Source organism: Piliocolobus tephrosceles, chromosome 2, assembly GCF_002776525.5.
Source record: "Piliocolobus tephrosceles isolate RC106 chromosome 2, ASM277652v3, whole genome shotgun sequence".
Classification (NCBI taxonomy): domain Eukaryota; kingdom Metazoa; phylum Chordata; class Mammalia; order Primates; family Cercopithecidae; genus Piliocolobus; species Piliocolobus tephrosceles.
The window spans coordinates 49,643,622-49,668,647 of NC_045435.1; the positions used below are offsets into that span (position 1 = coordinate 49,643,622).

The 25,026-nt window shown below is 40.9% G+C and overlaps 1 protein-coding gene across 8 annotated transcripts in view; it reads right to left on the reverse strand.

The window, feature by feature from the left end:
- ATG7 (autophagy related 7) overlaps positions 1-25,026 on the reverse strand; it is a 278,184-nt gene that overhangs the window by 150,342 nt on the left and 102,816 nt on the right. For all 8 annotated transcript variants that reach the window (XM_023218426.1, XM_023218421.1, XM_023218424.1 and 5 more), the window contains one exon: positions 22,499-22,579. In XM_023218426.1, the coding sequence (XP_023074194.1) occupies positions 22,499-22,579 (81 nt within the window). The remainder of the gene's footprint in view (positions 1-22,498; positions 22,580-25,026) is intronic.

The window sequence follows — 25,026 nt, forward strand, 5'->3', positions numbered from 1 at the left end:
AAAAATATTTGCTGAGCATCCATTACTTAGAGCTTATAGTCTGTGGGCCTGGAGTACACAGGTTGTGGGACCCTCCTGGACTCTGCCATTTAGTAGGAGGCAGAACAAGAGTCCAATGTGAAGTCACTGTGGCCTTATGCATAGAATGGCTTACAAAACAGAAGGAGGGGTCAGAGAAGGATTCTATGGTATTTTGTGCATGACATATCCTATGCATACATAACAAAATACCCTTAAGTCAAAAGCTGAGTATAAAGTGGACTGACTTCCTTAGTGAAGCTGAGTGGATATCACGAGTAGTGGATAAGAAAGGCAGAAAGAGGATAAAATTCTGTCTGCTCTTACATACAAATCTCACTTTAAAATGAATTTTTAGAAGATGCAACTTTCTGCCCTCAGTCATCTTTTTAAACCAACACATACTTTACTGACAGTAAGACAAACCAAATATATTATTTGAAGGATACTTGGAAGATGTCAACATTGAAGAAAATATTCACTTGAAACCTTAAAATAACAAAGTTTAAGTTTCTAAAGTCATTCTACAAAGAAAGTCACAAAGCAACAAAAGCCATAGCAGTGGTTTCTCAAACCTTGAGCATGCTTCAGAATCCCCAGGAGGGCTTATTAAAACAAAAGTAGCTGGGCCCAACCCCACAGTTTCTGATTAATTAGGTCTGGGGCGGGGTCTGAGAATTTTTATTTCTAGCAAGTTCCCAGATGGCACTGATGCTGCTGGTGCTCGGACCACTCTTTGAAAATGCCTACTAAACGTAAACCCGGGAGGCGGAGCTTGCAGTGAACTGAGATCTGGTCACTGCACTCCAGCCTGGGCGACAGAGCCAGACTCCTCCAAAAAAAAAAAAAAAAAAAGAAAATGCCTACTACATCTAAACAGGAGCACAATGTCTTGGGATTCAACCCATTAAGCAGCACATTTTTTTAAAAAAGTCCATCTTTAGCTATTTTTCCTAAAAGAAATTAGTTTGCGTGATATCACTATTTAGTAATTTTACTCAATCCCTTTAATAAATTACTTATGGTAAAAAAAAATTAATTCCCCTGCAGAGAAAGCCAGTTTTCACTGAGGAAATTATTAACCTGAGTGACGTTTGTAATGTATGAATTCTGGTTCAGTGAGTTTCTTTTAATTTTGAAGTTGAGAATTATATAAGAACATACATGGCAGGCAAGTTCCATCCAGAAGGTTATAATAAATTATTTTATACATTACTCTCTCTCTAATCTGCATGGCTGTTGAGGTTATTCTCATAAACTAACTGGACATATCCCAGGTGCAGGTTTGGTTTGACTCAAACAGTATTTTGGGCGGGGGAGGAAGGGGGTGCGGTTTGAACCAACACTTAAAAATCAGGTGCTCTGACATTAAAATTCAGATTTCCATCTACTCTTCAAGGGAAAAAAAAAAAAAAAACAGAAAATATGGCAACATTATTTCCAATAGTCTGCAAGTAACAATCATCTAGAGTTGGGTTGCAGCTGCTCTACAGAGAGAACTTGAGCTCTAGTTGGCCATAGTCCCTATTTATTTTCTGTTGTCTTCAAGCTAATCCTCTTTGCTCACTTATTTATTGGCCTACCCCTATAAGTTTGCGTATCTGGGTACTCAGCATAAGAGGGAACAGTTTCAGTTTCGAGAAGTTCATATACACTGGCATAAATTAAGTATGGTATGGGTGGGTAAATTATTGAAAACTTATATTGGACTCAGTCTCTTACAGCCTATGGTTGATGAGTTGTGTGATCTACCAGCAAGTTACCTCTACTAACTGGAAATTCTTGTGTTAAGAGCCTTCAAGCTGGGATGAGCATTCTCTAGGCCAGGCACAGTGGCTCATGCCTATAATCCCAGCACTTTGGGGAGGCCAAGGAGGACAGAACATGAGGTCAGGAGATCAAGACCATCCTGGCTAACACGGTGAAACCGTCTCTACTAAAAATACAAAAAATCAGCTGGGCATGGTGGCAGGCACCTGTAGTCCCAGCTACTTTGGAGGCTGAGGCAGGAGAATGGCGTGAACCCAGGAGGTAGAGCTTGCAGTGAGCCGAGATAGCGCCATTGCACTCCAGCCTGGGCGACAGAGCGAGACTCCGTCTCAAAAAAAAAAAAAAGCCTTCAAGCTGGGATGAGCATTCTCTGAAGGAGAGGTGTCAGGTTGTGACCCTTCCTGTCTGGCAAAAAGAATAGTGTAAATGATGGGCATGCCCGCAGAAGCATGCATGCAGAATACCTATTAATTATCTTAACGTTTTTCATTGTGAAACAGAAAAGCAAAATAGTCTATAGGCTACATTGTAGTCTATATGCAATGTAGAGTGACCATCTGTGTAACTACAACCCCGTCAAGAATATCAAAACATTACATCCGAAGTCCTGTAATCTCAGCACTGTAATCTCAGTGCTGTAATCACTGAGATCTCAGTCCTGCAATCACGCCTGTAATCTCAGCACTTTGGGAGGCTGAGGCAGGCAGATAATCTGAGGTCAGGAGTTCAAGACCAGCCTGACGAACATGGTGAAACTCTGTCTCTACCAAAAATAAAAAATTAGTTGGGCATGGTGGCTTATGCCTGTAATCCTGGCTACTCGGAAGGCTGAGGGCAGGAGAATCATCTGAGCCCGGTAGGTGGAAGTTACAGTGAGCCGAGTTTGTGTCACTGCACTCTAGCCTGGGCAACAGAGTGAGACTGTGTCTCGAAACAAAAGAAAGGCCACTTCTAAATTACAACTCCTTACTTACCTCTAAAAACCAGTGACTTATATGATAATTTGCCTACTTTTCCTTATAATTCTTCACCTAAATCTGCCTGCCTCCTTAACAGTATCACTTCATTTTGTCTTTTAATGTTGAACTATAAATTTATTCTTTTGCATCCGATTTGTATTTTTCTTTTTATTTTTTGAGACAGTGTCTCACTCTATTGCCCAAGCTGGAATAGAGTGGTGCCATCTCAGCTCACTGCAACCTCTGCATCTGGGGCTCAAGCAATTCTCCTGCCTCAGTCTCCTGAGGAGCTGGGACTATAGATACAGGCCACCATACTTGGCTAATTTTTTATTTTTAGTAGAGATGGAGTCTCACCATGTTGGCCAGGCTGGTCTTGAACTCCTGGCCTCAAGTGATCCACCTACCTCAGCCTCCCAAAGTGCTGGAATTACAGGCATGAGCCACCATGCCCAGCCTGCACCTGATTTTTAAAAATTCAATGCTAAGATACATGTTAACTTTCCTTTTGCTCAGCCTCACCACAGGTTTAGCAATTTTACAGGTCTTTCTGCTGTTCCCTGTAATAATTTCTATCTTCTACTTGTTTGCATTTATTGTGTTGCTTTTACCAACTTCTTGATACAATTATTTGCTCATTAATTTTGGGCCTGCTTTAAGGCTTTTTTTTTTTTTTTGACAAAGGCTCAAACTCACTCTGTTACCCACACTGGAGTGCAGTGGTGCGATCAGAGCTCACTATAACCTCAAACTCCCGGGCTTAGATAATCCTCCTGTCTCAGCCTCCAAGTAGCTAGGACTACAGGCATGTGCCATAACACCTGGCAATTTTTTTTTTTTTTTTTTTTTTTTTTTGTAGAGACAGGGTCTTGCTGTGTTGTATAGGCTGGTCTCAACTCTTGGCCTCAAGCGATCCTCCTGCCTTGACCTCCCAAAGTGCTGGGATTACAGGCATGAGCCACATTTTTATTAAGTATTGCTTTCTCCATATCCTACAAATTTTGGTATACTTATTTTTAATCATTTAGTTAAAATAGTTCTTAATTTCCATTATGTCATCCTTAATTAATGAGTTATTTAAAGTATGTATCTGAATTTCCAAACATATGGAGATGATTTTCTAGTTATCTGTTTATTACTGATTTCTTGCACAGTTACAGTGGAATCAGTACACATCTATATAATTTCACTCTGAAATTTGTTGAAACTTGTTTAACGATCTCATCTATTCCAGCAAATTCTTGTAAAATACTACATGTGTGCTTGAAAAGAATGTGTACTTCAATTAGGTGCAGTATTCTGTGTGTTCACTAGAATATGCTTATTAATCATGTTAATCAAAATGTTCATTAACCCTTCCCGATTTCTTTTGGTATCCTTTTTTCATCAATTACTGAGAATAATTCATTAATTTTTTTTTTTTTTTTTTTTTTTTGAGACAGAGTCTTACTGTCACCCAGGCTGGAGTGCAGTGGTGTGATTTTAACTCACTGCAACCGCCACCTCCCAAGTTCCAGCAATTCTCCTGCCTTAGCCTCCCAAGTAGCTGGGACTACAGGCACGTGCCACTACGGCCAGCTACTTTTTGTATTTTTTAGTAGAGATGTGGTTTTGCCATGTTGGCCAGGCTGATCTCGAACTTCTAACCTCAGGTGATCCCTCCACCTCAGCCTCCCAGAGTGCTGGGATTACAGGCGTGAGCCACCATGCCCAGCCCAGAAATAAATGATTTATAATCACAGTAGAAAATTTTAATGAATCGGCTGGGCTCGGTGGCTCACGCCTGTAATCCCAGTACTCTGGGAGGCCGAGGCAGGTGGATCGCCTGAGGTCAGGAGTTTGAGACCAGCCTGACCAACATGGCAAAAAACTCATCTCTATTAAAAATACAAAAATTAGCCAGGCAAGGTGGCGCACACCTGTAGTCCCAGTTACTCAGAGGCTGAGGCAGGAGAATCACTTGAACCTGGGAGATGGAGGTTGCAGTGACCCAAGATCGCACCACTGCACTCCAGCCTGGGTGAATGAGCGAGACTCCATCTTCGGGGGGGAAAAATCATTTCTGGTAGTTCTGTAAACTTTTATATATTTTATAGACATGTTATTAAATACATATACATTTAGAATTCTATCTGGCAAATTAAAACCAATTATTATAAAGTAATTGTACTATAAAGTAATGCTTTTTGCCTTAAATTCTGTTTTGTCTGATATTAATATACCTACAGCAACTTTCTTGTGGTGTTTATTTTCACCTTATTTTTGAAAATTCAATACTAAAATACTATGTTCTTATATCTTATTTTCAGTCATTCTGTAAGTTTAAGATATATTGCTGGTATAATGCATATAAATTTAAAAATCTGGTTTGACAATCTTTCTACTACCAGCATTTAATCAATTACGTTTAATGTAATTACTGATACATGTGGGTTTCAGTTTACCACTACTTCTTGGACTTTGTATCTTGTACTTTTTTCTTCCTTTAAATTATTTTTATCATTCTATTTTTTCCTTTTTAGTCATAAGTTATACAACTTTTCTATTTGTTTAGTGTTTATTAATTACAACACATATCCTTATCTCAGTCAAGCATTAATTCATATCTTTAACCTCCTCCAAGACAATGCAAGAACCTTAGAAGAGACTAATTCCAATCACCTCCTCCAAATTTTTATGCTTTTTCTGTCTTGCATTTTAAATCTTTTTTTTTTTTTGAGACAGAGTCTTGTTCTGTGCCCAGGCTAGAGTGCAGTGGCACCATCTCGGCTCACTGCAACTTCCACCTCTCAGGTTCAAGTGATTCTCCTGCTTCAGCCTCCTGAATAGCTGAAATTACAGGTGTCTGCCACACCTGGCTAAAATTTTTTTTGTATTCTTTGTAGAGGCGGGGTTTCACTATGTTGGTCAGGCTGGTCTCAAACTCCTGACTTGAAGTGATCTGCCCACCTTGGCCTTAAATCTCTATTTAAAGAAAATCCCACTGAACACTGTATTGTCTTATACAGTAAATGTTCAAATGTTCATTTAGAGTTACCCACATTTTTTTTTCTTTTGAGACAGAGTCTCGCTCTGTTGCTCAGGCTGGGGTACAGTGGCACAATCATAGCTCACTACAGCCTCCAACTTCTGGATTCAAGCAATCCTCCCACCTCAACCTCCTGAGTAGCTGGAACTACAGGCATGAGCCACCACACCTAGCTAATTTTTGTATTTTTAGTAAAGATAGGGTTTCACTGTGTTGGTAAGCCTGGTCTCAAATTCTTGACCTCAAGTGATGCACCTGACTCAGTCTTCCAAAGTGCTGGGATTACAGGCGTGAGCCACCGTGCCTGGCCTAGAGTTACCCCGTCTTTAACCACTTTCTATACTTTTTTTTCTATACTTCTGATTTAACATTTTGAATCACTTTCCTCCTACTTGCAAAGACCCAAAAAAAAGTCCTTTTTGTCTAAACATGCTAGTGGTGGACTCTGTTCTTGTCTATATAAAATACCTTTAATACCTTCACTTTTATCTTTCCTTTATTTTTTTACTTTTTGAGACGGAGTCTCGCTCTGTTGCCCAGGCCGGAGTGTAGTGGTGCAACCTCGGCTTACTACAAGCTCTGCTTCCTGGGTTCACGCCATTCTTCTGCCTCAGCCTCTTGACTAATTGGGACTATAGGTGCCCACCACCACACCTGGCTAATTTTTTGTATTTTTAGTAGAGAAGGGGTTTCACTGTGTTAGCCAGGATGGTCTCGATCTCCCGACCTCGTGATCTGCCCACCTTGGCCTCCCAAAGTGCTGGGATTACAGGTGTGAGCCACTGTGCCTGGCCCCTTTCATTCTTGAACAGTATTTTCTGCTGGGTTTAAAATTCTGGGATACATTTCTTTTCTTCAGCACACTGAAGAGGTTATTTCCACTGTCCTCTGGCTCACACTCTGCAAGTCAATCGTAAGCCTGATCATCATTCTTCAGAAGTTAATGTCTGTTTCCCATCCCCCACTGCTTTTAAGATTTCTTAATATTCCATTTCCTGAAGTTTGATTATGAGTCTTGGTGTGGATTTAGTTTTATTTGTACTGTTATAAATTTGTTGGGCTTCCTGGATTTGAGGCTTGAGGTTTTTCATTTGTTTCAAAAAGTTTATCTATAATCCTATTCAATATTGCTATAGAAACATTCTTTCTCTTCTTTTTCTAGGTTTCCAATTATGACTGTTAGACTTTCTCATTCTATCTTCTACCTTCTCTATTTTCCATCTTTGTGTATACAGTGCTTCACTTTGAATAGTTTCTTCTAATCTATTTTCCATTTCACTAATTTGCTCTTTAGCTGTATATAACTGCCTATATCCCTATTCATTTTGTTTTTGAATTTTCAGTCCTCTATTCCAGTTTTTTAAATCTGAGAAGTCATAGAGTTTCCAGTCCCCAATACAACTAAGTTTGGGCTTTTACTTCCTTTAATGCTGTAATAATAGTATTTCATAGTGTATGTCTAGTAAGTAGAATATTTAGAATCTGTATGTCTGTATTTCTTTTGTCTTTGCTTCTGCCAACTCTCACTTATGGTACCTTCTCTCCTTGTGTGCCTGGTTACCTCTGCGGCAGCATATTATAACAGCAAAATTTTCTACATAAATAATTTTAGGCCTAGGATCATATTTCCCTCTAAGATTTCACTGCTTTTACCTGGCACCTATGGGCATTCGCTAAATAGAATTATCGTAATGCAAGTAAGCCTTAAGGTTTCTGGGCCACTTAGATAACGTGACATTTTTACTGCCAATGTGAGGGATGGTTTACTTTCACTTCACCCTTACTCCTAGGTGTATCTCTTGATAGAGTTCAAACTCGAAGAATGATTTATAAGGGTTCCCAGGCTTCAAAGGACCCAGACTACAAGTTTTATCTCCTTCACCTTGAAAGGACACCAAAGGTGTGGGCTCATGCTCTCAACTTCCTTTATCCTGATCAGCAAATGGCCATAAAACAAAAAATGGCCCTAATGCTAAGGCTTGCTCCTCTGTGCTTACCTTCTCTCTCAAAGCTCAACTCAATTATCTCCTTATAATAGTGATTTGATGTTTAAGAAGATTTTTAGAAACAACTGATCCAGTTTCTTAAGGTGACTTCAGTAAGAGAGCTGGTTTGAATCACCTGGCCTATCACTAGTTAAGGTCGAAATCTCCCAGCATTCTGTTATATAATATATCCTTAGTACATGGTCTTACCTTGGCAATAACTGCCCCAGGGTGAAAAAGTTTTATGGTATTCTTTGAATAGTAATAGCTCTTCTTGGTAGTACAAAGGAAGTATAAAGGATGAGAGTTCGTTCAAGTTATAGTTCCTGTAATGTACTCATTCTATGACCCTGGACAACGATTTGTGTACAAAATTGAGTGGGGGATACAACATCTCCACATATACTAGAATATCAAATGAAAGAATGCAAAAAAGCTTGAAAAGGCCTACAAAACTGGCCAGGCGTGGTGGCTCATGCCTGTAATCCCAGCACTTTGGGAGGCCGAGGGAGGAGGACTGCTCGAGCTCAGGAGTTTGAGACTAGCCTGGGCAACATGGCGAAACCCTATCTCTACAAAATATACAAAAATTAGCCTGGTGTGGTGGCATGCACCAGTATTCCCAGCTACTTGCAAGGCTGAGGCATGAGAATCCCTTGAACCTGGGAGGCGGAGGTTGCAGTGAGCCAAGATCGTACTTCTGCACTCCAGCCTGGGCAACAGAACAAGACCGTCTCAAAAAAAAAAAAAAAAGATAAAAGAAAAAAACACCCCACAAAACTAACAAAAATTATCATTCTCTTCTCTCTTTTCTCTGCCCCATGGTGAGCCATTCATCAATGGCTCTAAGACACCATGGCAGGCCAAAGGTCAGTTGACATTTCAGGTCACTCATGAATGGCTGGCAACATTATACAAGACACAATATTTCCAGGGTCAAATAAAGAGATACCTATTATCTGTATTTTAAAATATTTCTGAATACACAGTGTGAATGCATGCAAGTATATGGGAACACACCCAAACCCTTTCTCCCTCCCTCCCTTCCTCTTATGGGTAGCTAGTTAGTATCTGAGGTACCCCAATCAGGAATGCATACCCCAGGTGTGGCTATTACAAAAGCATCAGCGACAGCTTTGAAATGTATACTAGAGGATTCCCTCACAAGTATAAAGGATGGTAGAAATAATTTTTCTGATGAAAATAGAATTCAATATATGTATGTGTTGGCTAGAAATACTGTACAGGGTTCTCTTAACCTTGCATATATATGTGGGTTATAAAGAATCTGGCAAACCAGGCAGCCTGACACTCTCTGCAGTGGCACTCTGGGCCTAGAACTCTGGTCCTGAGTCTGGACACTTAACAGAGGATTCCATCACCTGCGCCAATGAAAAGTTTAGATGTGTCCTGTATTGAGAATTTTTCTGCATCTGTTTCTACCTAACCTTTGATGTGAGATACATATCCAAAGGACAGGTTGGGGCTTTTCCCAGTCCACAGGAACATGCTGAATGACTAACTTTTGTGCCTGCTTGCTAATGTTCTTATCTGTCGCAAAATTTAGTCTGAGACTTGACTTTATTGTTACAGATCACCTGGTAGCATAATTTTAATATAGGAAGTTACCAGTTTCTACCAAACAAAAAACTTGCACCATTAGGAGCCACAAAATCAGTTCAACTCAGTTTGCAACAATTGTGGTGCATCAAATTTCCTAAATGAAGCCTGTTGGGACATAACCTCAAAGCAGGAATATTATGATTCTGATCAAGCTGATATACATACTTGCCATCCCAGGCCCTCCAAGAGAAAGGCTGTTTCTCTTCAGTGGGAAAACCACAGGAAGCTACAGAGACAGCCTTGGGGTGTGGGTTTTGCTGGGCTGGGGCGCCTGCCAAAAATACCATCGTTCTGTTTCTTGGCCCCTAGAATGCAATGATACCTAAGCTTTTTTTTTGTTTTTTTTTTTTTTAAGTGATTTCCCCAAAACCACCTGGACTCTGTATTCTACTCAAAATGATGTCATTTAAAGAATATCTGTATTCAAGGGACTGTATGGGAGGCAGCTACCCTACTTCAATTAAATGCAAACCAGAAATATTTGCATTTTCAAAACAGTACTGTCTTGGATTCTTAGCAGCTGCATGTCCCTGCCCTCCAAATGTTTTTTAAAATACTTAAGCTGAAAATTAACCAAAATGGGAGATGAACTATGTTTGTCATAAACAGTTTCTTGAGAAAAAGCTTTTAAACTCTCAACCCTCAGCCTGCATCTGTGCTAAAGGATACCTAGAAGTTGCTCTAACCCACATGACTTTCAAGATGCTACAGTCTGAAACATGACCATAAGAAATACATTCCTCTGGGTATCAGAATTCCCTTTTCAAAGGACAAGATTTCCAAAGACAGCCTGAAGGAGCCTAACCAATCAGTCCTTGAAGCTGCTAAAAATGTAAAGTGAAATTATTTCCCCTGCTAAATAGTACAATGGAATTCTATGCACATGAATTCATCCTACCACATCACTGTCTGAGAGATGATTAATATGGTAGAAAAGTGAACAAGAAGTTGGAAATCCTGGACTTTCATGTAATTTCTCTGAGCCTGCTGCTTCTCTCCATCTGATAGACTGGGAAGCACTCTTGCTAGCCAATTCATAGGACACTGGAAAGGGATACTGGGAAAACATCCATAAAATGACGCCAAAGGAACAGAGAAATGCTGTAGCACTTGAAAAGATTAAACCAAGTCCTCCCTGCCCATGTTGCACTGGCTTCCAACCCATTTATAGCTGCGGTAGAAAGAGCAAGATGATTGAGACTGTAAAAAGGCTTCCAAGAAGCAATGTGGGACAGGGACAAGAACAGCTGCGCTGGCAGGCAGCAGGCATGACCGTGAGCCCAGCACTGCCATGCTGGTTCTCTTCTGTCCCTGCCTCTAACAGCACAGAGAAATTCAGAGGGAACACAGACAAGAAACCTCTCCCAAGATTTATGCCAGCTCATCTAAAGTCGTAGGCTTAACATTGGCCACAGATAGATACCTGCACAGATCTTCAGCCTCCAGGAAATGAGAATTCATCCTTCCCCATCAATGCATGCTCCGGGGAACATGAAACCTCAGCTTCATTTCGGTCAATAATTAAGCTCCTAGATTTAGAGCTAACATGAAAAGAAAAGGGAAAAGGAAAGACAAAGACAAAGAATCTAAAAACCTGCACATTAGTATTTGCTCACATCTCGAGGCCAGGCCCTTTTCTGTTCCCCTCCTTTTTTGTCAACTTCTAAAGATGGAAAGTTTTTTATGGCTGTAAATGACAAAAATGAGTGTATTCAGGAAAAAAAATGGGAATGGCACCTGATCTCTGTTCAGACAAACGAGCAATGGAAAACACTGACAGAGTGCCAACTACATGGCACCCATCACACGAGCTCTCATTCCATCTTCATGGCTATGGTACTGCAACTACTTTATACCTGAGGAAACTGAAGCTCAAAGTTTGAGATACTTGCATAAGGTCACATGGTTAATGGGTAGCAGATAAAGCCAGTGCTCACTGCTGCTGCACTAGCCATATCAAAATGTCCTGCCAGCTCTTAGCTCAAAAGATGGGATACTTTTGAATTCTCTTCTAACTTTCTCACTTGTTCACACCCATGTGCCATTTTAAGCCCTGCAGTACTTTAAACAGTTTAAAATTTTCCTACAAATTGCTCATTCTCTTTATTCACAACACGCAGCTTCAAATTACTTTCCGGAAAAAAAAAAAAAAAAATCAAACCCACCCACAAAGGTCAAAAAGGGGGCCGGACTCGGTGGCTCAAGCCTGTAATCCCAGCACTTTGGGAGGCCGAGACGGGTGGATCACGAGGTCAGGAGATCGAGACCATCCTGGCTAACATGGTGAAATTCCCGTCTCTACTAAAAAAATACAAAAAACTAGCCGGGCGAGGTGGCAGGCGCCTGTAGTCCCAGCTACTCCGAAGGCTGAGGCAGGAGAATGGCGTAAACCCGGGAGGCGGAGCTTGCAGTGAGCTGAGATCCGGCCACCGCACTCCAGCCAGGGCGACAGAGCAAGACTCCGTCTCAAAAAAAAAAAAAAAAAAACGAAGGTCAAAAAGGTACCACAGCTGAGGCTATCACGAGGAAAATACTGTGAGAGTGGAAGCAGTTTCCCAAGGAGAACATATCAAACTAGCACAGCCTAACAGAAACACGCAGTCAACCCCAGGGAGCACTGTGAAAGGGTCCATTTGTTGGGACTGCAGTCCTTTTGCTGAGTGGGATAGTATGACAAAGGTCTCATTTTCCAGGTATACTTTCAGCGCCTATTGGAATATTCTCAAAAATATGCAACTAGTGAGTGATTAGACAAAGACAGCAGATATTGTTAAATCAAACTCTTGCTCCTCCAATAGAGGTGGAAGACACACATATGTTTTTGTTTTCTTACTCTGACATTAGTCTATTAGCAAGTCATTTTGCACTCTTTTAAAAATCTGTGTACCTTATGATTAAAATCAATCTTCCTTATTAGTCTGGTCAAATTGAACTAATGAAAATATTGTACTCAGGCGTATTAGCAATTTTATGGAAGGTTTTACTCAGGCAACAAATAAATGGTCTTCTTTAAGAGCAATGTTGATTGAGCTCACATTCCACTTTTGGGATACGTAGGAGGTTTCAGCACAACAGTGAGTAATTACAACTTGCCTCAATCCCCACTTTCGTTACCCTCTCCCTTCAAGGCCCTTTGTGGAAGAGCTGACATATAAAGAAAGGAAAATGCAAAGTACAACTGAGAACTAAGAGAACTCCAAATTTTTCCCAGGCCTTCACACATAACACAAAAATATGCTTTTGTATGGATTTCTGTGCCAAGTTGGAAGGCCAATAGAGTTCTTTAAAATATCCAAATGCTTCAGTGAATTCAGAGTTAATTACAAAGACACCTTAGTGGCCTAGACTTATGACAACAGGTGAGTTCCGATTATGATCTGTAGTTCTCGTGGGAGGCTGAGCATATATTCCAATGATACTGCCCTTACCCAAGACTCTGCTGAATGCACACTTGTGTACTGTCAAGATGGCTCCTCTAATTTGCAAAACTTGCTCATGTGTATTCTCCCACTGACTGTTCACATTTGGCACACTTGCAGTAGCTTAAGGCCCACACAGGCGGTATTTTCCCATTTTAGTCTGATGGCTGTAAATTCAAGATGTCTAACTTTGGTATGTGATTTAACCAGTCACATTAGATATTCTAGAGAAGAGAACCATGTAGGTTTTTCTGTCTTAAAAAAAGCACTAACAAAACTTTCATAATGAAAGTATTATGTAAAACTAGAGAAGGTCAGACACTCTAGAAAACTAAGATTAAGTTAATATCACTATCATAAATACAATATAAGATGTTATATGAACGAGTCATAAGGGTAACTTCAGGAATAAGATATTCTCAAACAGTTATTTCACATCTCCTTTTTTTTGTTTTTTTTTTTTGAGACAGGGTCTCTCTCTGTTCCCCAGGCTGGAGCACAGTGGCACCATCTCGACTCACTGCAACCTCCGCCTCCTGGGTTCAAAGATTCTCCTGCCTCAGCCTCCCAAGTAGCTGGGATTATAGGCACACACCACCAAGTGTGGCTAATTTTTGTACTTTTAGTAGAGACAGGGTTTCACCATGTTTGGCCAGGCTGCTCTCAAACTCCCCACCTCAGGTGATCTGTCCCCCTCAGCCTCCCACAGTGCTGGGATTACAGGCATGAACCACCATGCCTGGCCTATATTTAGGTATTTAAAACAATCTATTTAAGTAGTGATATATATACTGTATAAAGCCTATGTAAGAGCTCACATGTCCATAAAAGCTTTCCCAGTTCCAGCTGATGGTTCCCTTGTTTTAGCAGCTAGGTACCATTTACAAGTCCATGTTCCTCCCTCCCTATCTTACAAAGTTATTGAGGGTACAGGCAAGAGGATGAAGATGAACGTACTATATAAACAAAAAAAAAGAAAGAAGGGGCCGGGCACGGTGGTTTACACATGTAATCCCAGCACTTTGGGAGGCTGAGGCGGGCGGATCATGAGGTCAGGAGATCCAGACCATCCTAGCTAACACAGTGAAACCCTGTCTCTACTAAAAATACAAATTAGCCGGGCGTGGTGGCAGGCGCCTGTAGTCCCAGCTACTTGGGAGACTGAGGCAGGAGAACAGCATGAACCCCCCGGGAGGCAGAACTTGCAGTGAGCCGAGATGGCGCCACTGCACTCCAGCCTGAGCGACAGAGCGAAATTCCATCTCCAAAAAAAAGGAAGGAACATGAACAGTGGCTAGTTGGGGACCTTTGCCCATCAGGAGTCAAATCAATGCACCCTACTAGCAGAGGGAGAACTAACCCTTTGAACTCTGAGCAAAGTTAGTACTGTCCTCCATCATCCAGTTGGATACAGCTGGGCCTTAAGAAATGAAATAGTTGACCAAGAGACTACACAATCTCAGACACAAAAACTAGTGGCAAATCAGCCCCTGCATCTACCTTTACTACAGTTGAGGAAAAGGAATCCCCAGAGAGAGATGGTGAGTTCTCAAAGCCATAGGGGCAGCCATGGTGGAACTGGTTACAACTCTAATATCCCAGTATCTCATCTAGGAGAACTTGGGAGTGGTACCAAAGAAACACTCAGAGCAATGGTGCTTTACTAGGATCCGCAGGCACATTTCAGGGACTTCATGAAGCCTCTGAAATTGTCTGTAAAACTGCGTGGCTTTACATTTTTTTTGTTTTTGCTTTTTTTTTTTTTTTTTTTTTGCTCTGTTGCCCAGGCTGGAGCACACGATCTCCACTCACTGCAAGCTCTGCCTCCCAGGTCCACGCCATTCTCCTGCCTCAGCCTCCTGAGTAGCTGGGACTACAGGCGCTCACCACCACACCTGGCTAGCTTTTTGCCTTTTTAGTAGAAACAGGGTTGCACCGTGTTAGCCAGGATGGTCTCAATCTCCTGACCTCGTGATCCACCTACCTCGGCCTCCCAAAGTGCCAGAACTACAGGTGTGCGCCACCACATCCGGCCGGGTTTGCATTTTTAAGGGGAACAGTGGTGACTGTTTTCATCAGTCTGAACGTAATCCATGACTCAAAAATATTTAAGAACAGGCTGGGGGATAAGACTAGAAGTGAATGAGATTAATTCCAAACTAAAAGGAACCCAATTTTTCAATACCCTGAAGACTATGCTTGGGCCACGCTGCCAATGCAACCATCTAAGGAGAACACAGCCCTAAACTTCCTGGTCTGAGTGGCAAAAGGGATCCTGTAAGAAAAAATTTGTCTGGGAAAACGAGATGTGTTTGTGACCACAGGTGACACGGAAAGGAGTAATCATCACAGGCTCTAACTACTAATTAAGTGGTCTTAAAAACCACAGGTCAAAGTAACGAGCAAGGCTGCGTTCTCTGGAATCATGGAAAAGGTTTTGGCTGTCATTGTCAAGAGACATGAATGCAAGGTTTCTGCAGCCTTTCAAAGCCAGGGCAGCCTTGGCCTTCAAATCCCTGATTCAATCCCTCCCATTATACCTGTGTGTGGACAGTGAGCCCAGAAAAGGCTGCATGTGTCTCAGGAGACCTAATGCGATCACAGGGGTTTTTGTTTTCTTATTTCTGATGTCAACACCAGTCCCAGGAGTGGGCAAAGGCCTTGGTACTTGGCCACAGGGAACTGGATACACGTCAGCCATTGTAATTTCCCTGGGAAACAGAAAATATTTTCCCCACTCTATGGATGAGGAAATAGAAGCAAAGGGAGAAACGTCCAAGGTTTTTCAAGGCGGTGAAGAGCCAAGAGTTCTGAGATTAAGGCTTGTAGCTAAATACTCCTCACCAGCTCTGGCTGTATATTCCATCTCCTTTTGGGAACCAAGCAGTTCTAGAGATTGGAGAAAACACTAGTTGCTAAGGACAAGATGTGGGATACATTTTACACCACACGACCATACATATGGAATCCATCACACATTAAAATAGAAGATTTGAGGCCTTGCTGGGTAAATGAGATAGGAAAAGAGAACCTGGGGGTTACTCATCATTTTCCAAATCAGAGATTTATATCCCTTTTGGAAAGGAGAAGGAAAATCTGGCTGTGGCCCAGTTTTGAGTAATATTTGCCACTGAGAAGCTGTATGCAAAGATTCCTGGCACAGGCTGTGGAGAGCTCTTCCGATTGGGCTCTGGCCAGTCCTTGTAAATGATTGAGATTTAAGACCCTATCAAATCTGAGAAGCAGGGAGTATCCTCAATACAGCCCCATAAATCCCTTATAGTAGGAATGTTCAGGGAAAAATGATGTCTATGTATAGCTATATACATATACATATGTATTTTACGTCAAGAAGTGTCGACATCATCAATTAACAGTGACCTAAATGGCTGGATCGTGGTTATTTTCTTTCTTAAATATGTTTTCTGATTTTTCTGCAATTAACAATCCATTGCTTGTGAAATAAAGGAAATATAAAATATAAAAGCTAATAAATGTCAATAGAGAGCCAGAACTTATCTCATTCAACTGACTCATTGAAGAAAAGAAATGGAGGCGGGCAGAGTGGGGGAGCACCTTGCTTGTGGTCACTTGGCAGTCTAGCAAGGGATGCAGAGCCAGGACCCTGGAAATCCCCTGACTTCCTGCCTTCCACACCACCCTGCTGCAGCTGCTGGATTCCTTAGGCTAGGAAACCCCCTAAAAAGCTCGGTGCTAGGTGAGCAAGAGTTTTACACGGAATTGTAAAATTCAAAACAGCAGCTTTAAGCATTAGACAACATATACCAGATTCCAACTCTAGGGATGGCCATAATTAGAACAGCACTTGGAAAGACAAGAGGACGATTTGCAGAAAATTGGTTATCCCAGGCTCAGCAACAACTGCTCTACTGAACAACTTCATAACTGTGCCATGTCTTGTTGTCTCTGGCTGTTATACATGCAATTCTCCACCGCCTGGAATTCCTCGTGTTCTCTCCCCCAGGTGTTTCTAGAAACTCCTACTTGACCCTTTAACATCAACTCAGAAGTCATCCTCTGCAAGGCCTTCCCCGATCATTCACATTTACAAAATTAATTGGTATTGGGATGCCATAACAAGAGGACAGACCTTGCTGTAGGGCATTTCACAATGGAACAGATCATTACTGGCTTATGAGTCTGTCTCACCCTCTGGATAGTGTTCCTTGAGGACAGTGGCTATTTTAATCATCTTTGTATCTCTGGCACACAGCAGGGACTCAAATGTCAGTTGAATTAAATGAATGTCTGCTAACAGGCACATGGTAACAATTTAACCCTTCCTTTCAAATCTGTGATTTGCCTGTCTTCCAAGTGGTGCATTTGCAAAGCCCTTAGGTGACAAGTTGCTTTGGCACAGAGGTTTCCCTTAAAAAACATTTAAGTAGCTGGCCAGGCATGGTGGCTCACACCTGTAATCCCAGCACTTTGGGAGGTCAAGGTGGGCAGATCACAAGGTCAAGAGATTGAGACCATCCTGGCCAACATGGTGAAACCCTGTTTCTACTAAAAATACTAAAATTAACTGGGCGTGGTGGCACATGCCTGTAGTCCCAGCTCCTCAGGAGGCTGAGGCAGGAGATTCACTTGAACCCAGGAGGCGGAGGCTGCAGTGAGCTGAGATCATGCCACTGTACTCCAGCCTGGCAACAGAAAGAAACTCCATCAAAAACAAACACACACCCCATTTAAGTACCTAAGTTGACTTTTGGTATTTCATGCTTCTTTTTGGTGGGGGCTTGGAGGCATGAGCATGACTTGCTCTGTCGTCCAGGCTAGAGTGCCATGGCATGATCTCAACCTCCTGGGCTCAAGGGATCCTCCCACCTCAGTCCCTTAAGTATCTGGGACTACAGGCATGTGCCACCACACCTGGCCAATTTTTGTATTCTTCGTAGAGGCAGGATTTCACCATGTTGCCCACGCTGATCTCGAACTCTTAGGCTCGGGGGATCTGCGCACCTCAGCCCTGCAAAGTGCTGGGATTACAGGTGTGAGCCACCATGCCTAGCCTTTCATGCTTCATAAGGAACAAGAAAATATGATAGAAGAAAGGTAGGATTATATAATATCAAAAAATAAATGGGCAGGCTGGCTATGACAAAGGCCAAAACAAAGTATGATATACCAGCTGACATTTATTATTCCTACCCAACCCTTACCCTATCACTCTTCAAGACATATGCCCAGATACACACAGAAAGCTAATAGCAAGTCACTTTGAGGAGTTTAATCATAACCCATCAACAGAAGAACCTACTGCACAGGCAACACCAGAATGAGTGTATTATTAGGGTTGCTAATCACTAAAATCTCAAGATCAAGTTTCTGGGGACATCTTGCTACATCTGCGCAGGTCCCAGATGGTATGCAAACCAAGTTTGGAGCCTGATTCTTCATAACAGGCTGTTCCTGCAATATCACAAAGGTTGCAACAGAATTGTGCAACAAGAGCAAAAATACTCTGCATGCAGTCTCCTCCAGCACAGTCCTGCTCCTGACTCTGCAGGTCTGAAAAAAGGTTTTGGTCAACTTCTGGGTCCCAGAAACAAGGCTATTATTGCATAGAACACCTGAAAGTGCCTAGCTTTACTCCTTAGAGAAGGACTAGTCATAATATACAACATACTTCCCCTTCCCCCAGAATTGATTGAGAAAGGGTACCTTGGAACTTTCTGGAGTGATGGCAGAACTCTAATATCTTGATGGGAAGAGTATGGGTTACATGGGTGTATACATTTGTTAAAACTTAGAGTTGTTTTAAGATTCATACATTTCACCATATATAAATTTTACCTAGAATAAAAGAACTACACACAAATAGGAACTCTAGATTCTAGGTTTATTTTCTGTAGCAGTATGGGCTAGCAATTTTGAAACTACTTCCTGTGTATTCTAGACTTCAGCAAGTGAGTAAATATATCCAGGATAGGGCTGGGCGCAGTGGCTCACGCCTGTAATCCCAGCACTTTGGGAGGCCAAGGCGGGCGGATCACGAGGTCAGCAGTTAGAGACCAGCCTGAGCCAACAGAATGAAACCTTGTCTCTACTAAAAATACAACAAATTAGCCAGGCATGGCGGCAAGCACCTGTAATCCCAGTTATTTGGGGAGCTGAGGCAGGAGAATCACTTGAACTTGGGAGGCGGATGGAGACTGTAGTGAGCCAAGATCGCAGGTTTCTCACTGTTGAAGGTAGTCAGAAATACGGAAAACAAAAAAGTAGCATCACCAAAAGGGATATAATATATATAACTCCCGACATGAGGAGACAGTATCACTTCTTTGGTATTCCTACCAAAAATTCATAACCTGCATCGAATCATAGGGAAACATCAGACAAATCCACATTGAGGGAAATTCTACAAAAATAACTGGCAAAATATCAAAACACCAAAGAAAGACAAAGGAAGATGAAGTAACTTTTCCAGATTGAAGGAAGCCAGAGACACGACAACTAAATGCAATGTTTGATCCTCAATTGGATCCTGGTCTGGGAGGAAAAAACCTATAATGAACATTAACTGGTATAAACAACAACATTGAATACACAGACTGTGGATTAGAAAATAGTATTGTGCAAACATTAAACTGCCTGAATTTGATAAGGGTAAAAGGGTATTGTGTTTAGGTAAGAGAATGTCTTTGTTCTTTGGAATTTACATTGGAACATTCAGTTGTAAAGGATCACAATGTCTCCAACTTACTCTCAAAATTTCAAGAAAAAAATGGGGGAGGGGAAGGGAAGGAGGGGGGTTTGGAGGAGGACAGCACATATGCATGGGGCAAAATGTTAACATGGGGCAAAATGTTAACAATGGATGAATGTGGGAAAAGTGCATACTGGAGTTCCTTGTACTATTCTTGCAATGTTTCTATTAAGCTTAAAATTATATCAAATAGAAAGTTACCCAAAAATACTCTACTGCCAAAAAATATTTAGGTGAAAGTCTAACAATAACAAAGTAATTTAATGCACTACAGGAAAGTCTTCCAGGAATATTGATTTTAAAAATTGTACTTTTCCCTCTGGTAGTAATGCCACAATACTCTAGGTTAGCTTGCAATTCCTTTGTAGAAGTAAAGAGCAACTCATATAAACTTCAAATAAGGTCTTTTGAAATTTCATTGACAAATACCATCAGTTTAGAAAGTTCTGCAAGACAGTAAGTAGAAACTGGAATGAAAGTGACTCCTCACCACCCACCTCTCCCCACCATTCTTCAGTATTTTTCCCCTAAGATGGAACAATTCACCTCCTTATGTGCCAACCTAAGATCAAATAGGATAAGAAATGATTTCTGGGTAAATGTTCCAACTTTTCTGCTTTAGAAGCAAAGCACTGTATTCTTCCCCACCTCAGGCTACACAGAAAGCTCTCACTCGTGTGTACACGTGCTCTCTCTCTCTCTATATATATATATGTATGTATATAATAGTATTGCTTTGTTTTTAATAAATAAGGTAATGAACAAGTGTTTTACTATCCAGCAGAACTTATTCTACTTCCCCAATCTGTCTCTATTTGTGGTTAAATCAAGACACAAGCATGGCCTTGATCCTGGTCGGGAGGAGGAAACATACTGAAAACTACAAAAGGAAAAAATTACTTCATGAATGTCAAAGGATACATTTTTAAAAGTCATTTTTAGCCCCAAAGAATCTTTTGAAACAATAACAACTATGACATGACTCTGTATAAAATGTATTATGCTAAATATACATTAAGAAAAATTCACATACAAAGAAATGAAAATGTAATTGGATTTGTCATTTTAAAGTATTAATGTTGGGTTTGCAGATAATAGAGAATGACAATCTCCTAAGCGAATAAAGAAGGTAGCCAAGTAAGTAAATGCTGCATTTCTACTGTAAGGAAATACGTGCACCAATGAAGCAACCTTTCCAGCACAAAAGAAATTTAATACCCAGACCACATGAAAAGTGATCACTATGGGAATAGCACAGCTGTAAAAATCCAAGTCGGTTTGTATTAAATCGTCCAATATGTTTATGTAAAGCAGGACTCTCAGAATAATCACCAAGAGGAAATAATTTTGCTAATAAAAAAGTGATACCTGTATTTAATTTAAAGCTTACAATAAGTGTGAAAGAAAAATGCTAAGCTATTCTCTTTTAAAGTATATAAGGAATGCCCAGTTAGTTGGTATGCTTGTGATTCTTTTATAAACAGTATCTCAAAGGCTAATTCAATTAGAAATAGAACAAAAAAGAATGAGTGTTTGCATTTCACTTAGAGAACCCAATTATCTTTATTTCATTGACTAGCCAGACCAACATAAAGCTATAGAAAACCTTCTGGCACCTGTGCCAAATGATTTCAGTATGAAAACTAATACTGCCAAGTTATTTTGAGACCAGTTAGCTCAACCATTCAAAGAAAAAAAAAAAAAAAAACTACTCCACTAAAGATGTAGTATATAATCCTAAAACTTGCATTTCTGAAGATGGAGGTGCATGCAGACAAACATCCTTGAGGCCCTGGCTTGAACAGATATACCTTAAAGGAAACTATAGAAAGAATGGGCTCATGGGTAACTACTGACAAAGTCTAAGCCTGAAATCTCAACATAGGCACTTGGGATGCATAATAAAATGGGTTTAATTTACTTTGGAAGCAAAAAAAAAAAAAAACTAATTAGTCTAAATTTTTGAGCATCTAAATGTAACCAAATTTATCAACATTGCTTGTCAATTCTACATCCAATTTTTTAGAGAAACTGGTCAGGATTGTGCTTCCCATAAAATATAGCCCAAGTACAGTTTTCAAAGGAAGCTCGTCAACTCAGAATAGAGAAAAACGTCCCTAGAATTCTCTTTCTTCCACAGTGGCAGACGGATGAAGGCTACACAGAAAAATAGTCCCAAATTATAACTGAGAAGCCACAGTTGGGGATTAGTGGCCAACAACATTATTTTGTATAGCACTTCAACATGAAAATCTTTACTTATCAGCAATCATGAGCCTTAAAAGCCCAGGTCAAGTCACTGGGCATTAGAAGGCTGAAAGGGACACTTGAAAGGAAATCAGCTATCACATATAGTGAACATGTAAAAGTCACTCAGACGGTATCTGAAAGCCTATTAAAACATGAGATGCCATCACTGTAGTTTTGCAATATATCAGCCGTTTCCCATTATGATGGCTAGCATACCAGCTCTATTTTTAGAGCTTCTGGAAAGATCAAAGCTGAAGGGGCCCTTTTAGTGGCTCCCCATCCAGACCCCTAATCTCTGTTTACTTTTTCTTTGTAATTATGTGGATCTGCAGAAGACGCATAGCCAGGGCTGCCTCACTCTCAGAGTAATGCTTTAAAAAATTGCTCTGTGAGGGTCCCTGCTAGGAGGGAACCCTCTGGGGAGGAACAAAGAGCAGTAAAGTTCAAATTCAAGACAAAATTAGCATGATGTAAGTATTGATAGAGAGTTGAAATATTCTAACTTGTCTCCCTACACATTTTCTCAGGCTGGTTTTAAACCACTGTGAGAATGAATACGGATCCATGAAAACAAAGTCCTTTCTGAGTGTTTAGACCCCACCCTTCCCCCACAAAAAGCTCTTAGTTGGTTTCAATGGCTCTAGCTGGTGAGGCTGTGGTCAAATGTTGATCGGCTCACTTTTAAAAACAAGTCCCTCCAATACAAAATGACTTACTTTGGAAGAACAAGCTGTACATTTGTCAAATGCCAGGCTGACGGGAAGGACGTTATCAAACCGTGACAGAAATCCCCGGATCTAAAAACAAAACAAAACAATTCACATCAAACACACAATGACCACATCTATGAAATGCATGTCTGGTTTCTGACAAGAAGTAGGAAAGGATTAATATGGCGGTCCGGATAGAGATTATGAGCAAAATAAGTTCGAAATGAGTATTTTCCCTTGTAATCAGTTTGCAGAAGAACTACATTAGGTCCTTTATTCCATTAGGAGCCAGGGCTTACAAGCTTTTCAAATATTTCTGACCTAAAAACAAACTGATTGTAAAATACAAAATGCAAGCTGTAGTATCTCAAGTATTAACAAAAGTCCCAAAATGTAACAGGTCCACTGGTATACTCAACAATTAGCTCCCACGTGTGTTCCAGTGAATATGGGATAAATACACATTTCTACAACATGATTTTGGGTGGGGTCTCACAAGGAAAGACGGCCTGGGGACTGTGGAAGGCAGAAATGGCCCTAAGCATATATCCAGTTATTTGCTTAATTTGGAACAGTTTGAGATAAAATGTAAAACATCATCAGATTTATGGAGAAACAGCACCACCTTGAGCATAAACTTCTGGACTACAACTGAGTTACATTTCCAGAGTATCAGCTATAATTAGGTTTCACAAACTATGATTGAAGTAATTTATTCAGAACATTATACCTCTATATACTATACTTACACCAAAGGGGGAGTTTTAAGCTGTTCTATATATCATAAAAATACGAATGGTAAAATCTCTGAAGTCTCCACAGGACTCAACGTTTATAATAAACCAGACAACACAAATCTTATGAGTTAATTTATTTGACCTTTCAAATTCCCCATTTTATGTTGAAAAACCTCAGGCTCAGGAAGAGTGGCAACATGGCTCAGGTAAACAGTAAGTAATGGAGCCAAGACTCAAAAATGGACCTCCTGATGCAAACCTGGCCCAGGTCTGAGCTTCCCTCCCTCTCAGAATATCACAGCGTTTGTCTTCAACACTAGGTCTCCTCACAACTTTAACACTCACTTGAATGGAACAAAAAACCCAATCTACCACCCTTTAGCCATCCTATTAACACCATGCCCTTTCCCTCAAACCCCCACACCCCAAAAAACAAACAAAAAACTTAAAAAACTCTTTAAAGAAAAAGGCTTCTTCTGAGTTTTGGATAACTCCATCCTGATGTTCACACTGTAACAGTGTTAATTGTTTGCACATATTTATCTCAGGAAAAAATCTAACCTGGAAAAAAATGCCTACGGTATTTTTTTTTTTTTTTCCTGAGATGGAGTCTCGCTCTGTCGCCCAGGCTGGAGTGCAGTGGCATCACTGATCTCAGCTCGCTGCAACCTCTGCCTCCCAGGTTCAAGTGATTCTCCTGCCTCAGCCTCCCAAGGAGCTGGGGTTACAGGTGCGTACCACCACACCCAGTTATTCTGTATTTTTAGTAGCGATGGGGGTTTTGCCATGTTGTCTATGGCAGGTCCAAACTCCTGACCTCAGGTGATCAGCCCACTTTGGCCTCCCAAAGTGCTGGGAGTACAGATGTGAGCCACTGTGCCCCGCCCGATTTTTAAATGTCCTTATCAATATGCTATGTGTTTTTTAATGCAATCCAAGATCAAGTGTTTGATAGAAATGATAAATTTGGGCCACGCAGTAGCTCATGCCTGTAACCCCAGCACTTTGGGAGGCCGAGGCAGGCAGGTCACCTGGGGCCAGGAGTTCAAGACCAACCTGGACAACATGGCAAAACCCCATCTCTACTAAAAATACAAAAAAACTTCGCTGGGTGTGGTAGTGGGCGCCTGTAATTCCAGCTACTCGAGAGGCTGTGGCAGGAGAATCACTTGAACCTGGAAGGCGGAGGTTGCAGTGAGCTGAACTGAGATCATGCCATTGCACTCCAGCCCGAGTGACAGCGAGACTCCATCTCAAAAAAAAAAAAAAAGAAATTTGGTAACTGGTATAAGTTAGATAGCCTCATTATAAACATATGAAAATATGACAACCTTTCAGTTCCTAATATCTCAGAAATGTGGTAACCATTTCGTAATCCATGGCTTGAGCCATAATCAGGGTCGTAAGTTTGCTATTCAGGACACCAAAACGGGAGACATCAAAATAGCAGAAAAGAGTTTCATAGCAAGTCACAAATGGGAATGCTGAAATTTTCATGAGCTCTGGAAGTTACAGGCTTGAGAATACTTACAGTGAGTCTCCTCGATACCCCAATTACTTTTAGATTAAGTTTACTTAGAAAAGAACTTTATCACATTTAGCATATTTTTCCATTAAAGTTATTTAACATGGCCGACATGTCATGTGTCCGTCTACGTTTCATGGAAAGGTTTCTGCACGCTGTTTTCTCTAATATGGTTTTCATCCAACTTTCTTTATGTTGCATAAATACTGGTAATTTTCTCTGATACTGTCTTACCATTGGAGGTGAGCAGGTAAAGCTGAGGGACAGGGAGA